Consider the following 17,384-nt stretch of genomic DNA (forward strand, 5'->3'; position numbering starts at 1 on the left):
CAATCTTGAATGCCAAGTTGTTGGAGTTATATGTGGACAATATGAATGTTGACAATTGTTTCTTGAGAATCGATTTAAATATATGAGATAGGTCCCCCAAATGATTGCATTTAATATTACTATTAATAAATATAGGGCCACAGGCAGATTTAGTTTCATTACTGCTAGAAATCTTTAATGGGGGCGGATGGTCATATTGGAAACTTGCACACTCGCATTCAATTTAAAAATTTAATGGAGACGCATAGTGTTTTTGTTACGGGCAACAATTAAGATATAGTCATGGATATATCCAAAGCACACGAGAATACAAATATCAGTTGGTTTAACCTTCCTATTTTTGGGTACGCAAGAACTCAATATATTAATTTAATAGTTTCATTTCCAATGGCATCGCAACTGTTACTATCGTTGCAAATTTAGTTCACCAAAAAAGTAAAGATTTTTTGTTTCAAATTTATTTCGAAACTAGCTGACCCAACAAACTTCGTATAGCCACAAATTAAACTGTGTTTACATAAATCGTGAATCTCGGATGACCTTTGTCACAATCTCGAGTTTTGCAAGTTTCTGGGGATTTTCCTCACAGTAAAGCAGAAAACAACTCCCCCCAATGCTTAGCCTGAAAATAATGCGGATAGCATTTAAATATTCGCCATCATTACAAACCATTTCGCCGAATACCATTTTGCGGAACACCAATTATCGGTTGACCATAACGCGGTACTCTACGGGGCGCTGACCTACCGCAGTGGCCGACGCTTCCGACGGCAGGTCGCCGGCAGCACTCGCGGCCTGTAGCCGTCTCGCACTGAATTATCTAATGTTACTATTGATAGTTTTTGGTGGTCTTGTCAATAATGTCTTATGAAAGAGTCTAAAATTTCTCGAGTTCGATTAGTTTTTGAGTTACGCAAAAATTTTTGTTTTATTTGTATGAGAGTCCTTATCCCCCTACCATAGAGGTGAGGGGTTTCAAACCATCATAAAAAAAATTCCTGCCTCCAAAACCCCCACGTGCCAAATTTGATTCCATTTGCTTGATTAGTTCTCTAGTTATGAGGATATTTGTATTTAATTTATTTAAAAGACCACCTCCCCAACTATTGAATGGGGAGCGGATATAATTCCCCTCCTAAAGAGGGTAGGGGTCTCAATTCACCATAGAAAAAAAATTGCCAATAAAAACACCCACATGCTAAATTTAGTTCCATTTGCTTGATTAGTTCTTGATTTATGAGGAAATTTGTATTTCATTTGTATGGGAGCCCCCCTCCTAAAAAGGTAAGGGGTCCTAAATGATTATAGAAAAAATTCATGCCTCCAAAACACACACATACCAAATATAGTTCCATTTGATTAATTAGTTCTCGAGGTATGAGGAAATTTGTATTTCATTTGTATAGGAGTCCCCCTCCACTATGGGCCAGAAATTAAAATTTCGGGACAAAAATATTTGTGGTTAAACAACATGTCTCAGCTCAATGTGGTCTTCGGCAACTTTTTGAATTAAAGATTGATGCATATTTTGAAGGGGTCGTCCAATATTTAAGCATTACTTAAACAACAATTTAAGTAATAACTTTTTGAGTAAACTTTTTTTTACCTTTTTGGTTTCAAAATATTAAAGATAAACCAATTTCAAGTAATTTTTCTGAAGATATGAAACTTCTACCTTTTACCCATTTTCAGCAATAGGCCTTTGTTTATAAACGACCCCTCAAATCACATTTCTTCTTGTAACATGTTTATTTCAACAGAAAGCTCAATGTGATGTTCTAGAAAATATTTTGCACATAAAAGAAGAATATTTTTGCTGAACACTGTTTTGCTTTATATGCATTAATTAATAAGATATAACTGATTTTAGGTTAAAATCCGTCTGATGAAAAATCCGAATATCTTAGCCATCTGCAATTATCTGCAATTAGTTTGCATACCAATTTGTAGGGAATCATTAAAGCATCTGCCCAAATGTGTATTTCAGAGAATACCTGGGAATACCATGGCTGGGAATACCTGGAAATAGCGCGGATTTTTTTTTTTTTCATTCATTTTATAACTTAACAAATATGCGTCCTAGCGTCAAACAGTCTTCACAGAAAATATGTATTTCAGCATACTAAATAACTTTGTAGAACATTTGAAAGCAATAAAATAATCGTGTGCAAAGTTATTGAGTGTAATTGATTTTTAAATGCTCTTTTTTAACACATCATTATATTTCGTAACTGGTAAGAGATAGATAGTTACTTTATTCAGCAAAGTTGCTTATTTTAGTATTTCCTGCAACTTTTGGAGAAAAAAAAACTTTTTTTAAATTATTTAAGAAAACAAAAGTTTGTATCACCCTAAAAGGTGAATTCATGGTCACCCTAATAGTGCAAGATGATGCGCTATATTTTATTATTTTACTTCTCCGAAGACACCACCCTTGAAAAAATACACATTTTTCATCAAACGGTTTTTAGCCTAAAAACGGTTATATTTTATCAATTAATGCAGAAAAAGCAAAACAGTCTCCAGCAAAAATATTCCTCTTTTATGTGCAAAATGTTGTCTAGAACATCACATTGAGTTGTCTGTTGAAATAAACCTGTTACAAGAAGAAATGTGATTTGAGGGGTCGTTTATAAACAAAGGTCTATTGCAGAAAATGGGTAAAAGGTAGAAGTTTGATATCTTCAAAAAAAATACTTGAAATTGGTTTATCTTTAATATTCTGAAACCAAAAAGGAGAAAAAAAATTTACTCCAAAAGTTATCACTTAAATTGTTGTTAAAGTAACACGTAAATATTGGACGACCCCTTCAAAATATGCATCATTTTTTCATTCAAAAAGTTGCCGAAGACTACATTGAGCTGAGACACGCCATTTAACCGCAAATATATTTGTCCCGAAATTTCAATCTGGCCCATAGTGTCCTCCTAAAGGAGGGGTCCTAATTCACCATAGAAAAAATTCTTGCCTCCAAAAACCTTCACATGCCAAATTTGGTTCCATTTGCTTGATTAGTTCTCGAGTTATGAGGATATTTGTATTTCATTTGTATGTGAGCCCCCCTCTTAGTGGTGGGAGGGGTCTCTAACCATCAAAAGAACCTCCCTGACCCGAAAAACCCCTACATGCAAATTTTCACGTCGATCGGTTCAGTAGTTTTCGATTCTAATCCAAAATCCATTTTTATAGGTATAGATTAGATTAGATTAGATTATCATTGCAAAAAATGAATAACTTTGAAAAGAAAATAGGGATGAATTAAAATTCTGCATTAAATAAGCTGCTTAATTCTGCTCTCTGATTATTAACTTGCTGAGTTATGTGAAATAAGATAGAAAAAATAAGTGCTAAGATTACAAATATATTTTGTTTCTTGGAATTACAGGGGGTTTTACATCATTTTTCGAAGTAATGTGGGTTTATTTTAGCAATTTTCAAATTCGAACGGTTCTTTCGACGACTTTTGGATTTTAAATATCTTTTAACGATTATTTTTTAATAGGACACAACATCAAGTTTCTGAAAATAAAACCAAAAGAAGTTGGCACTAGTGTTTCATCATTCGCCATGTGTGAGAATATCCTTGAAACTATCAATATTTCTCTGTTGAACACAGATGTCGTTGCTTGGAAAAGGAAACGCATATTGTACATATTGATAACAACCCAATTTTGCGTGACAATAAATACTCAGCTTGGCAACAGCAATCTCTCGTTCATCGCAGTTTCTTTTGTGTTTACCGTTAAAGGCGGTATAACGTTTGACGCCTGAACCGACAAATAGTTGGTAAATTTTGTTCAGAAGACACCGAACCGGAATAACAAATGGAACACGATGGCCAAAATTCACGCAAAGAAACTATACATGAAGTGGCACACAAAACCGTTCTACATTGTGATGGATGATGAAACCTACATAGAGACCGATACCAGAAAAATACCAGTTCAGGAATACTATGTCGCCAGTTCTAAACCGTTCCCGAGAGTATACCGCAGAAGAAAATTCGTCGTTGTTTGAAAAGCGTTCTACGGATGTGGCAAAATCACATAATTTGCGCTCTTTCCTCTTCACGCTTAATCCCGTTCTGTTGGACCCTATCTATATCTTCGTTTCTATGATCCCCTACATTAATTGTAAAAACTACCATCATAAAAATTCTAAGACTATGTTACAAAAATTGCACAAAAGTGATATAAAAATAATAACAAACTGTTATGTAAATAAGTGTAAAGAAATGCAACAGTCTTTTATATTGACTAAACTTAAAATGGCATAGAAACCAAAATAATAAACAAATTATAACGACTGTCCGAAAACCATACAAGGTAAAACAACACAAAATGAAGAATGATGAAGAATGAAGAATGAAGAATGAAGAATGAAGAATGAAGAATGAAGAATGAAGAATGAAGAATGAAGAATGAAGAATGAAGAATGAAGAATGAAGAATGAAGAATGAAGAATGAAGAATGAAGAATGAAGAATGAAGAATGAAGAATGAAGAATGAAGAATGAAGAATGAAGAATGAAGAATGAAGAATGAAGAATGAAGAATGAAGAATGAAGAATGAAGAATGAAGAATGAAGAATGAAGAATAAAGAATAAAGAATGAAGAATGAAGAATGAAGAATGAAGAATGAAGAATGAAGAATGAAGAATGAAGAATGAAGAATGAAAAACGCCTATATAAATCCTTTCATACTTTGATGTATACGATACGATGTTATGTATACGATTTCATACGATGACTGAGAAAAACATTTTTTCTCAAAAAAGTTTGAATGCTGAAAGATTCCCAGTTGCTGTCACTCGAGCATGATTTAGTCATCGTAATCGTGAACAGAGATCACTAAAATAAAACATTGAATGAACATGCGATAAATTGCCACAATAATGAGGGCACATTCAGCACAAAATCAAATCAAAATCGAAACCTCGGACCAAATGTTCTCTCCAAATCGAAACGAATCAGTGTCCAATAGGGAGGAAAAGCTTTCATCATCATATGCTAATTTAAAATGTTCAACTCTGCCTGACGCACGATCAAAATCCCAATAATGGCCCTCACCCTGCAAGCATAAGCGATGCTCAACCGCATTGCCGTCGTACTCAGCGTTCGCCAAAGGGCAACGAAGACGACGGCAACCGTAAGCCTCGCTGTGCTTCCCAATTTCGGCTTTCGCATATCGATAATAATTTCATACGTTTATACGCTTATGCTCGCTTTGAGTGGCCGGACGGAGCCGAGTGCAGATTTGTTTATTTATTATGTGTGTGCTGCTAGATGGCGCGTACGTGTCCCAACGAGAACCATCCTCGCAAACCGCAGTGCCGCTATTTCCACAGCAGTAGCAGCAGCAGCAGCCTAAATACACACACGCGGTACCCGGCAGCAGTGTTTTCCCGTGCGGTCGCTCTTTCCGGGGTGCACACGACCACATGACAGGGTCCTCTACTCGGTCCACCGAGGTTTTCATGATATGTACCGACCGACCGCCGTTGTTATATGATGATGCATTTTTGGTAGTATTGTTTTGCCGCAACTCTGCGGATGGCGTGCAACCTAGATTAGCAAATTTGATACTGGTTGGTTCTTTTGTTTAATGAAAAATTGTTGTTTTGATTTATCGCTTCCCGGAGAAGGTTCCTGGTTTTGGTTTTGTTCCGTAGAAAGACGTTTGTTTCGGTTTATGGTTTCCGCTAGTGGTTTGTTTAATCTGATTTCGTGACACAAACAACGGATGCAATTATGCAGAAAAACGTAATGATCTAGATCTAGAAATGGAGATTTTTAGCTCTTTTAGAGAGTGATTTGAACGCGTATTTCCTCAGAATAGAAGCTGTTCGCGAATGAATTATGTGCGTAGTTCTAATGCGAAAATCTGTTTGTTTCTTCCCAAAACAGGGTTCAGCGGATTCCAATTATTCTCAACCGTCGTCCGATCTGTCGCTAGACGAGGAAAAAGAATCGCTTCGGCGAGAAAAGGAACGTCAGGCTTTAGGCCAGTTGGAAAAAGCAAGGGTAAGTAACGGTTTAATAAGCCATTACATTTGTCACAACAGATCACACACTTGAATCACTTTTTCTTTTCTCAAACTAAACTGGCACATTTGAATTCAAAATGATGGTTTTGTTTCGATATTATCGTGTCGATAGTTGTAGTGGTTAGAGAGAACGATTGGTCGAGCTCGACTAACTTCCATTTTCATTTTGAATTCCATGCAGGCCAATGAAACTGGACCATTCAAATTTGATTCTGAAGTAAGCTCTGTTTCCGTTTCCGTAACACGCTTGCCTGCAGGCGATTGTTGCTTACTTCATGAAAATGAAAGTTCACTAATTCTGCAAAAAATATATTTATCTTTCGATTTTTCAATTGATTTATTCTAAATCTGTTTGTTTACTGTTGCAATACTCTATTTAATGCACTCTTTGTCAAATGTTTCATTCTTCTGTTAACTTTCCACTATCTATAATAGTTTTACAATTTCTGTTTCAAGCAAGGAGACGCAACTCATCTAGTTTAGTTTACTTTATGCTCTTTCAACTTTCAAAATAAATTCAATTAACTTGATAGTAAAGTCTCCTAATAGATGTGTTGCGTCTCTTGTCCCAACTTTTCTCAAACTTTCACAATCTACTTGTAGGTATTTTTTAATTTCATCTTGTTAAAAATAGTCTTCAACTTTTTCAATTACTTCCTATCCTTTTCTTCGGCTATGTTGAACTCTAATTCTACACTTTCTCGCTTAGCTTTCACTGCTCTATTTGTTGTATTCTGTGTACTTATCATGAAACACTTACACCTATGTGATGAAATCAATATTCTTCTAGTTGGCCTCGAGTGTACAACGATGGCCTCGCAAACCTATCGTCGTATATTCAAAACGGAATGTACATGTACACCTAGGTTTTGCATTAACGAATTCAGTTTACATATCTCAGTTGTTCATTAACCAATAAAGTTGATTTTTGGTATTTGACTAGCTTATAGCAGATACTACTGACAATGTAGCAAAAATCAATTTTATTGAAACGATGATTCTACAATTGATGAAGGGACGGTAAGGGAAAGTAATGAAGAAGGATTTTTTTTTTCGGGAATGAAGGGGAAGGGTGGAAAGGAAGGGGGGAGTGTAATAGGTAGCTATGCTTAACGAGTTGTCGTTGTGACTCCTATCTTTTGTCCAATGCTGGAAGGTGCATGGGTCGAACCAAGCTGTAATCAGAGATTATAACCGACCCATGCACCTTCCAGCATTGGACAAAAGACAGGAGTCACATTGACAACTTGTTAAGCATAGCTACCTATTACCCCCCACCCCCCTTCCCCTTCATTCCCGAAAAAAAAAATCCTTCTTCATTACTTTCCCTTACCGTCCCTTCATCAATTGTAGAATCATCGTTTCAAAAAAAAAATATATTAATATATGCCTGACCGCATTTCAAGGTCATGACTAAAGTCACAATTTTATTGGTTAATGGGCAACTAAGAAATCACCGTGAGCGTACAGCACCACCCACCGCCTTATTCAGGGGACTTCTGTAAAGTTGCTAAAACTATTCGGTTTTTGCTTAGAAGCACTTGTCGGTTTTTTTTTCTTTCTTTTCATTTGGTCAGGTCCGATTTAATTTCACTTTTTTGAATATCTGGAGGTATTCGTAAATCTTTTCGAAATTAGTTCAATGAATATGTGATAAATTGCCACAATTTGTAGAACATTTCTCTCATAATCCAAATTGGGAAAATAGATTAGTCTAGATCTGAAATCACCAAGTGAATTGCTTAGAGATAATTTATTACTGACGGTGAGTTTCTCAGCTTTAAAGTTCCCAAAAAAATGAGCTCATATTCTCCTCATACTTCCCAGAAGACAATGTGAAGAAATGATAATATTTTTTGGCAAATTCAGCTCATATGAGGTAGAACATTAGTCAATAAGATCATAGGACTAGCCCTGCAATCGTCCTGTACTTTAACAACTGGCTGCAAAGTCAGCGAATAAAAAGAGAAGGTTAAACACCGAATGTGGAGAGCATCAAGGCTTTGTTTTGCTATAAGCTGAAAACAAATGGGAACTAAAATCTGTATTGATTTTTTGGATCTTCGCGGCAACGGTAAGATCCTGAATCGCATGACCAAATACCAAAGCTAAATATTAGCATGTATAAAAGAAAATTGGAGAACTTACCAAGATATGCAAAAAAGAACAAAGAAGTTCTTTGATGGAAACCGTAGGGACCTTCTCAGCATTTTTAGAAATTTTAGAATTAATCCGAATTAATCACGAGAATTAGAATTAATGACGAGTTACTATAGTGAAGACTGGATAGAATGGCAATATAGCTTCGAATAACTGTTCCATGTGACTGAAACAAGTTGTCGTCGTCATGGTCATCATGGTTCTCATTAAGTGTATCATAGACTTGTCCGGCCCACCGTACTTTCACCACTTGTATGATGGAAACCTCTTCAAGCTGTACTGTAGCTCGTGATTCATACGCCTTCATCACTCTCCGTTTTCAGCTTATACTCCGCCAAATATCGTCCCCTATACCATCTACTGGAACTAAGGGCGCGTATGTGTTCCGCAAGGAGCGTCACAATTTCAAGTCCGTGAAGAATTACCGACCTAATAAGGCTTTTGTACATTGTCAGCTTCGCACGGCATCCAATGCTTCATGACGTTTTGCAGAGGGCAAAACAGGCTCAATTTCCAGGTTGAATGCGCCACTGGATCGCCTGATGTTATCCGCGATCACCAGTGATCCTAAATACGGGAAGTCATCTACCACTTTTAGTTTGTAAGCGTCAACGATTACCATCCGTGGGCACGTTGTACTCCCGACATTTTAAAGGATTTGTCGGAGATTAAAAATTTGATCCGTAGTAGCACGGGCCCGCGTAAAGTCTGCTTGGTATTACCTTACGGACTCTGTTGGTGGTAGACGACGTAACAAGATCTGGAAGAGCAGAGCACCTCACAGACGGAGTTGATCAGCTTAATGTCACGGTGATTATTGCTGTAATCCTTTTTGTAAATGGAACAAATCACATGTTAGTTTTTCCTCCCCTCAAATCTTTTCATTAACATTTTTGTACACTACAGTCAGCGACTCTATTAGTCTCCTGCTGTCCGGTTTCTCGTCGGTTTTCATCGGGATTGGGAATCAGGTCGTTGCTACCGTTTGTTACTACTCCTTACTACTCATCGAAGAACTGCTTCTACTTGTTGACCATTTCGCACACGTTCGTGATCAGATTCCCTTCCGCGTTTCGGAGTATAGCTAGTAGGATTAGTTCACCTTCTTACATAACTTGCGCGTGTCATTAGTCCGAAATTACTTCTTACATCTAGCAGCATTGAACCGGGCGTCCTGGGCTACTTGTTGTCAATTCGTTGAGCATCTCGACACACGCAAGTCGGCTTCAACCTCGTCGAGCCATTTAGCACGTTGGGCCCCTTTTTTATGGCGGCGGAGTTCTTGAAGAGAAGAGATTTCACTGCACAGTCGTCTGGCATCCTTGCGACGTGGTCGGCCCACTGTAGTCTCCCAACTTTCGCCAGGTATACGAGAAGTGTCTGTAACTCGTGGTTCATTCTCCTACAAATAAACTCGTGGTTCATACGCCTACGCCACTCTCCGCTATCCGTTTATACTCCGCTAAAAATAGTCCCCAGCACCTTTCGTTCAAATACGGTAAGTGCACGTCTGTCTTCTGTAAGTAAAGTTACTGTCTCAAGTCCGAAGAGGACTACCGGTCTGATTAGCGTTTGGTATATCGTCAGCTTTGAGCGACGGCGTATGATCCTTGGTCGAAGCATCTTACGGAGGAAAAAGTAGGCTCGACTTCCACCTTGACTGGTAGGAGATTCCTTATTCGCTTAACCTTATTCGCATTGTTGTCTGTGGTGACCAGAGATCTCAAATACATAAATGAACTCATCAGAACGCATCGCCGTCAATAGTAACTGCTCATGGGAGGTGAACGTTGTTTTTTCTTCCTACCATACATTTGGTTTTCGAAGCATTGATTTGTAACCCAATCCGCCCAGCCTCCGTTTTAAGTTTGTCAAAGATTACTTTCGAAATTTCTAGTAATAACTAATAACGTCGCGGTCGTCTGCGAAGGCTAGCAGTTGGCTACTTTTACCGAAGATCGTTTCTCCGGAATGGCTGCCCACACGCCGGGTCACACATTCAATAGCGATGTTGACAAATATACAGGGCAGTCCATCCCCTTGCCGCAATCTACTGCGCGATACGCTATGTCCGAAGGCACTTATTATTTAACTTTCATGCACCTTAGAGTTTTCTTCACAGAATGTTAGTATTGGTCAAAACGAATAATTTAAAAAAGGTCTTAAAATATTCTATCTTGGGTTTATTGAAAAATTCAATTTTTAAGTTTACATAGGAGTCATTTCCTCTCAAGTGATCTTAACCGTTGTAATCATCCACCTCCGATTTCAACCAAATTTGGTATGATTGTTCATTCCAACCCCACATTTAATTTCCCAAAGTTTTTTACGGATTGATTAATCTTCCTTGCAGTGACATGCAGTGAAAAATGAGTTTTTTCGAAAATCTGAGAAAAACAGAGAAGCGGCACTGCACGGAGTATTGATCAATCCATACAAAACTTTGAGAAATTGAATGTGGGGTCGGAACGATATCAAATTTGGTTGACATCGGAGGTGGTCGATTACTACGGGTGAGATCACTTGAGAGGAAATAACTCCTAAGTAAACTTAAAAATTACATTTTTCAATAAACCCAAGATAGAATATTTTGAGACCTTTTTTAAATTATCCGTTTTGACCAATACTTACATTCTGTAAAGAAACATCTGAGGTGCATGAAAGTTAAATAATAAGTGCCTTCGGACATGCGACGTGCGCGAGTCGAAGGGACTCGAGAGTGCTCCCGAAACACACCCGTAGCAAATCACTCACTCCATGATTGCTCTGGTCAGCCGTATTGGTTTGTCCGGAAAACCGTACTCGTGCATTTTCTGCCATAACTGTTCGCGCACGACTGTATCATATGCTGCCCTGAAATCCATGAAAATATAATGCCGGGTGTGGAGTATGGGTTACCCTGCTATTCAAGAGTACTCTCGTCGCATCGATGGTGAGTTTACCTATAGGTATTATCTCACCCCTGCTGCTAGCAGGGCTGTCCTGCACTCAATACACCTATTTTGCTTTTTTAATTGTAACACCTGAACCAAGAAAAATTCGAAAATATTATATATGGGGCATTTGTAGAGTCAGTTATTATCTATAAGATTGCTAAACTAAGTGAACGAGTGCTCTATCTTATGTATTTACGGCACACTCCCAGTTCACACTAGGTGGTTCACCAAGTGCGCTCTCAGCGCAACACTCAGTGTAAACTGGGAGTGCGCCGTAAATACATAAGATAGAGCAATACTTAGTTCAACAATCTTATAGATAATAACACGGTGTTACACGAAAAAAATACTTCTCAAATGACCTAGTGTACGTTGTTAGTCACACCTAGTACATCATAAAAACACATTTGATATCATCCTAACACCCCCAAAATTTCAAGTTATTGCAAAAAACCCGAATTAATCCACCTAGCGGCGTGACCTAGCCTTTCTACTGCCACAATAATCATTATTTAATTTCTCAGGAACATCTATGTATAATTAACTTGACTATATTTTTAAATATCCGTTCCGTATTCCTGAAAATCCTTATTTGCCAGTAAAATTACCAACGTATTGCGTAGAATAATTAAATTTTCTTTCCTTGGGTGCGTAAATACTTGTAATACCTTATTTAGTTTTATAGTCGGTCGGCCTTAACTTTCGGGCTTCAGAGCCACATACGAAACTTGTTTTGAATTGACAATATGAAATATGTGGTTATAACAGATTTTTTGATAATTAATTAATACCATGCGTTCAAAAGTGAGCATCTTTGAAAAACAAGAGTTCAGAAAAATTATTATTATACTTCGCTTTTGAAGACAAAGGATATCGACAACAAAATGATTAATCTCAAAATTTTACTATTAGTTTGCTTGGCTTCAATTTTGCAATATATTTGAATTAGAAAAAATAACTGAATAGAGCATTAGATATGAAAAAGAGAAATTGAACTTTTTCTTAGCTGGCGCTCCTTCAGATAATTATTTTGCATGAAAATCAAAACTTAAGCTTCTTTTGAATGTACTTTCATGAAAAGATAGTCATTAGCTTGATCGCATCGTTTTTACAATGTTAGAGGGTTAGGAAAATAAGATGAGGTCGAAAAATAGTGCAAGCTGCGCCTTAAACATGCTTGAGAATGGGAAATATGATCGATATGATTTCCAGTGCTTGTCATTTTTGATTTATTTGTTCAAACATGATACATGACATAAGACATCTGTCCTTTAAAATGTCATTAACGAAAACAAATCCTAAAAAATTACTACCGTGCAAAGTTTACTTCCTATTTTTCATATAACATTTCTAAGCTCCAGTATCTATTGATTAAAAAGAGCGTCTATTGATGCGTAAAATTTGTTTGAAATTTGTATAAATTTATTTGGAAAACTCATTAGTATTTTTAATCCTATACACCACTATACCTACATGCTTAAATTAACTGCTTCTTTTCGCTGTTTGCTTTTCGTGTACAATTGTGAGTAACAGCAAGTGAACAAAATGACAATTGAAATCTGAAATCAAAGAAAAGAAATAGCTTTTCGATTAAATCCCACTATTTAATATTTATTTGCAACAGATACGTAGTTCGTCTACGACGTGCAGGCTTCATCAGTGTCTTATTTCAAAGCGTATACGTATTTGTCACAAATAAATATTAAATTGTGGAATTTAGTCGGTAAAAGTTTTTTCTTTTCTTTGATTTCAAATTTCGTATTCCACTAAGAGGCTTCAAAAACTTCAGACAATTGATTCACAAAAGTGAGAAACATCTTTTCTTGAATTTCAATGCAAATTTAAAAATTGCAAATTGTCATCCCAAATAACAATTTGAGTTTTATTACACTCCTATGATGGCATTCAAGACCAAAATTGGTCATGAAAACCACCACAAGAGTACAATCAAACTCACATTGTTGCTTGGGACCACATACACACATATACATACATACATACATACATACATACATACATACATACATACATACATACATACATACATACACACATACATACATACATACATACATACATACATACATACATACATACATACATACATACATACATACATACATACATACATACATACATACATACATACATACATACATACATACATACATACATACATACATACATACATACATACATACATACATACATACATACATACATACATACATACATACATACATACATACATACATACATACATACACACATACATCACACACATTGACTACAATCAACATTTGTTTTGATTTCACGCGTTTTAACGGTTTAATATACGGTGCTTAAGTGTTAAAGTTTAAATAACTTTTGAATGAACCGTCCGATTTTTAATAACTCGGTTTCGTTTGATAGATCTCAGCAGTAATTTTCAAATAATAATAAAATGTGTGATGTTTTTCATTGAATTAATGTTTATATGTTTCAAAAATATGTTTTAAATACTATTTTTTCACATTTCTTTATCTAACTTTCAAACTACAAGCCCAATCGTCATGAAATTTGGAAGTTAAGGGTTTGCAAGGCTCCTTTTTCATATGCAATCAATTTTGTTCAAATCGGTTAAGGGACCTATGAGATAATGAAGTCCCATATTTTTCATATTTTTATACATAACTTTTGAACTAAAAGTCCGATCGGTATGAAATTCAATAGCGACCAATGGGACACCTAGACCTTTCATTTGACACTAAGAACATTAAAATCGGTCCCGCCATCTCCGAGAAAAGTGAGTGAGATTAAAAGCGTCACATACACACACACACACATACACACACACACACACACACACACACATACATACACACACACAGAAAATGCTCAGTTTTCGAAACTAAGTCGAATGGTATATGACATTCGGCCCGCAGGACCTTCTTTCCATTTCCGGTTTTTCAAGTGATTTCTATACCTTTATACTATATATTTATATAGTAGAAAGGCAAAACGTTTTTGGCTAGGTGTACACATACTATCATGAATAACTCATTAATTTTTCAAGCAATTTTATGTGTTCTATACATTTTTGGAAAGCTTAGAGGACAAGCTTTCAGAATATATACATATTCACTATGGTTCTACAAAAGTTAGACGAGACTTTTTAATTAAATATGAAATTTAACTAAAAAAAGGAAATTTTTCTCACTTTAGGGGTCCTTAAAGTGACCCTAAAAATGACCCACATTCCTGAGCTCAACATTACTTGTTTTGTATTCAATCCTAGGACATTGGTCAAAATTTCAGCCAAATCGGTCAACATTTGCAAATTTGAGACCATGTTTAAGAGTTGTAAAATTTGTTGCTTCCCATATATCATCCGCCTAATCTTACAACTGAGCATCTTGTACACGATGTAAGATTCGGCGGGTGATATATGAGAAGCAACAAATTCTACAACTCTTAAAAATAGTCTCAAATTTGCAAATGTTGACCGATTTGGCTGAAATTTTGACCAAAGTCTTAAGATTGAATATAAAACAAGTGATGTTGGGCTCAGGAATGTGGGTCATTTTTAAGGTCACTTTAAGGACCCCTAAAGTGAGAAAAATTTCATTTTGTAGTTAAATTTCATATTTAATTAAAAAATCATGTCTAACTTTTGTAGAACCATAGTGAATATGTATATATTCTGAAAGCTTGTCCTCTAAGCTTTCCAAAAATGTATAGAACACCTAAAATTGCTTGAAAAATTATTGAGTTATTCATAATAGTATGTGTACACCTAGCCAAAAAACATTTTTTTGCAATAACTTGAAATTTTGGGGGTGTTAGGATGATATCATGTGTGTTTTAATGATGTGCTATGTGCGACTAACAACGTACACTAGGTCACTTGCAAAGTATATTAAAAAAAATTTTTTTTGTCACACCGTGTAATTGCTCTACAAATGCCCCTTACATAACATTTTCGATTATTTCTTGGTTCAGGTGTTACAGTTAAATAAGCAAAATAGGTGTACTGACTGCAGAACAGCCCTGACTGTAAATTTGACTGTAAAGGTCAGCTCTCTCTCTCTCTCTCTCTCTTTCTCGTCGATCGGGTAACTCAGGCCTTCACGAAATAGACTCGGCCTCTTTCCACCTCGGACCATTGTGTAGACTGGACGGGCTAAGTAACCGGTGCGCAATCCTTCATTAGAGGTTAGAAGGTGAGACACCACACCGGGGAGTCGTTGTACTCCTGACATTTCTGCAGAATTTTTCAGAGAGTAAAAATTTTATCCGTATTCGAGCGTAATGCCGCAATAATTAAAGCAAACTTTCCTATGACTGAAACATCTAACTGCTCAGAAAAAGACATTTTCGCGTAGTTCTCGACAGATACCTGATTGTTTAGCTTCCTAACGTTCAACCGAGAAGAACGACTTTGACATTCATGGTATAGGGTTGACAATTTTGAGCACACATATATTACTACTATGTGGTGATCAGCGTCAGTATCGCATCCCGTAGGAAACGAATCAGGGTATCAAAAATCACGAACGCACAACAGACAACGATATTGTCCGTACTTCAAAATGTTGAAAATTTGTCACTATTGCCTGAAATTTAGGAAAACAACAAGACATCCTTACTGTTTATCATGGATACAGATGTTTCATGACAACCATGCTGTTGCTTGCGAAAGAGACACACTGTTGTATGCAATATGTGTCACACTATGTCGGCAGCGGCAATGACTGGTAGTTACCAAGGTAACGTTGGTAAGTGGTAAGCATTGTAAGCAAGACTTCGGGTTAAAGCAAGCTAGTCGTTTTCGTTAATTTTTTGCTGTTTATCCATGTTACTGTTTGTTCAAGTTACTGATAAAGTATTGTCTTAAATCAGCCGACTTGCGACAAACCACAGTGACACCATTGTCGTTGTACCACTCGTTGTGACAACTTGTCATTTCGGGCCAGAAAGGACAATGAACTTAATATTGCTCTAGAAAAGGCACCAACCTCTTGTGAGGATAATTTTTTTTGTTCATGATTCAAGAAGTTACGGAATTGTCACTTACGAGTCCGCAGCTGTAGATTGCTTAACAAAAGAGGAACTTTTTTGGGAACGTTAGCCTCATTTTTATTTTCCAGTTGTCCATGGAATCTGCATCCATTCGAACGAAATCTTGTGCTGGAATGTATCTGAAAATGGCCTTACAGTACTTTTAATTATTTGTGCAATCGTATTTCGTAAGTAAATTTGCGTGAAGTTTGCTTAAAAGGTTTTCATCTCAGGATTTTGGGTCTCTTTATTGTCCGGTGTAACTTGTACTTTGAAACTTCTCAAATCGGTCATTTTCTTTGCTTTCTGCATATAACATTGCGAAACTTTTGCCAGTTTTGCATGAGCCTAACTGCCTAAGCATTAATTGCCTTTGGTTTTCCACCACTTGTCGGTATGTTGGTATGTTGGTATGTTGGTATGTTCGTACGTTGGTTGGACGCTTGGTCCAGGACATTTCATACACCGTGGATTTAGGATAATTCAACAACTCAGCCTACCCACAAATTAATATTTAGTCCACATTTTTCATAGCGAGCGTGGCAGAATCGATTCACCACGCACTTCTTTCGGTGACTAACAGATGGAACAACTTTTCGTATGTGTTTTATCCTCTTCAACCATTTCTTCATCGATTTGAAGTATTTAAATTACAATAAGTTAATTGAAATTTGTGAAGTAAAAACTGTATTTAAGTACTTCAAATATGAAACAACCAATATAGTCTGATTCTAATCAGATTAATTCTTAATATGGTTTATATTTCAAATATTCCGATAGAAATGGATTATTTTAAGAACTTAACTCTAATAAACTGGAGAATTCGCTCATCGAAGTTAATAAAGTAAAAAATACGATAACCAACATCATACTCAACCAAATTTATTGCAATAACTCGACCGAAACTCCAGTTAATCATTTTAAAATGGCAATACCCATGGCTTGAAAGTAAATGATCACGAGCTAAATTCGAAATCGATAACTCCACGTGGTGCAGGCCGGCAGCCAGACAATGACGAAAAAGCCGAAGAAAAAGTAATTTTCCAAAATATGCCATCAATCTGAGAAGTGGATCAATTGCGGTAGTATGTACTATGATGATGAATAAACCGTGAACGAGCTCGGGGATTAGCAGTGCGGCAATCAGTGTCACTCTGCTACTGCTTGCTGATGCTGCTGCTGAGGCTGACAAACATCCTTC

The 17,384-nt window shown here is 36.5% G+C and overlaps 1 protein-coding gene across 1 annotated transcript in view; it reads left to right on the forward strand.

Annotated features, from left to right (window-relative positions):
* Window positions 1-17,384, forward strand: part of LOC128741823 (voltage-dependent L-type calcium channel subunit beta-1) — a 55,726-nt gene that overhangs the window by 13,692 nt on the left and 24,650 nt on the right. The window contains exon 2 of the mRNA XM_053837896.1: window positions 5,908-6,024. Within this exon, the coding sequence (XP_053693871.1) occupies window positions 5,908-6,024 (117 nt within the window). The remainder of the gene's footprint in view (window positions 1-5,907; window positions 6,025-17,384) is intronic.

This window comes from Sabethes cyaneus, chromosome 3 (genome assembly GCF_943734655.1).
Source record: "Sabethes cyaneus chromosome 3, idSabCyanKW18_F2, whole genome shotgun sequence".
NCBI classification, from domain to species: domain Eukaryota; kingdom Metazoa; phylum Arthropoda; class Insecta; order Diptera; family Culicidae; genus Sabethes; species Sabethes cyaneus.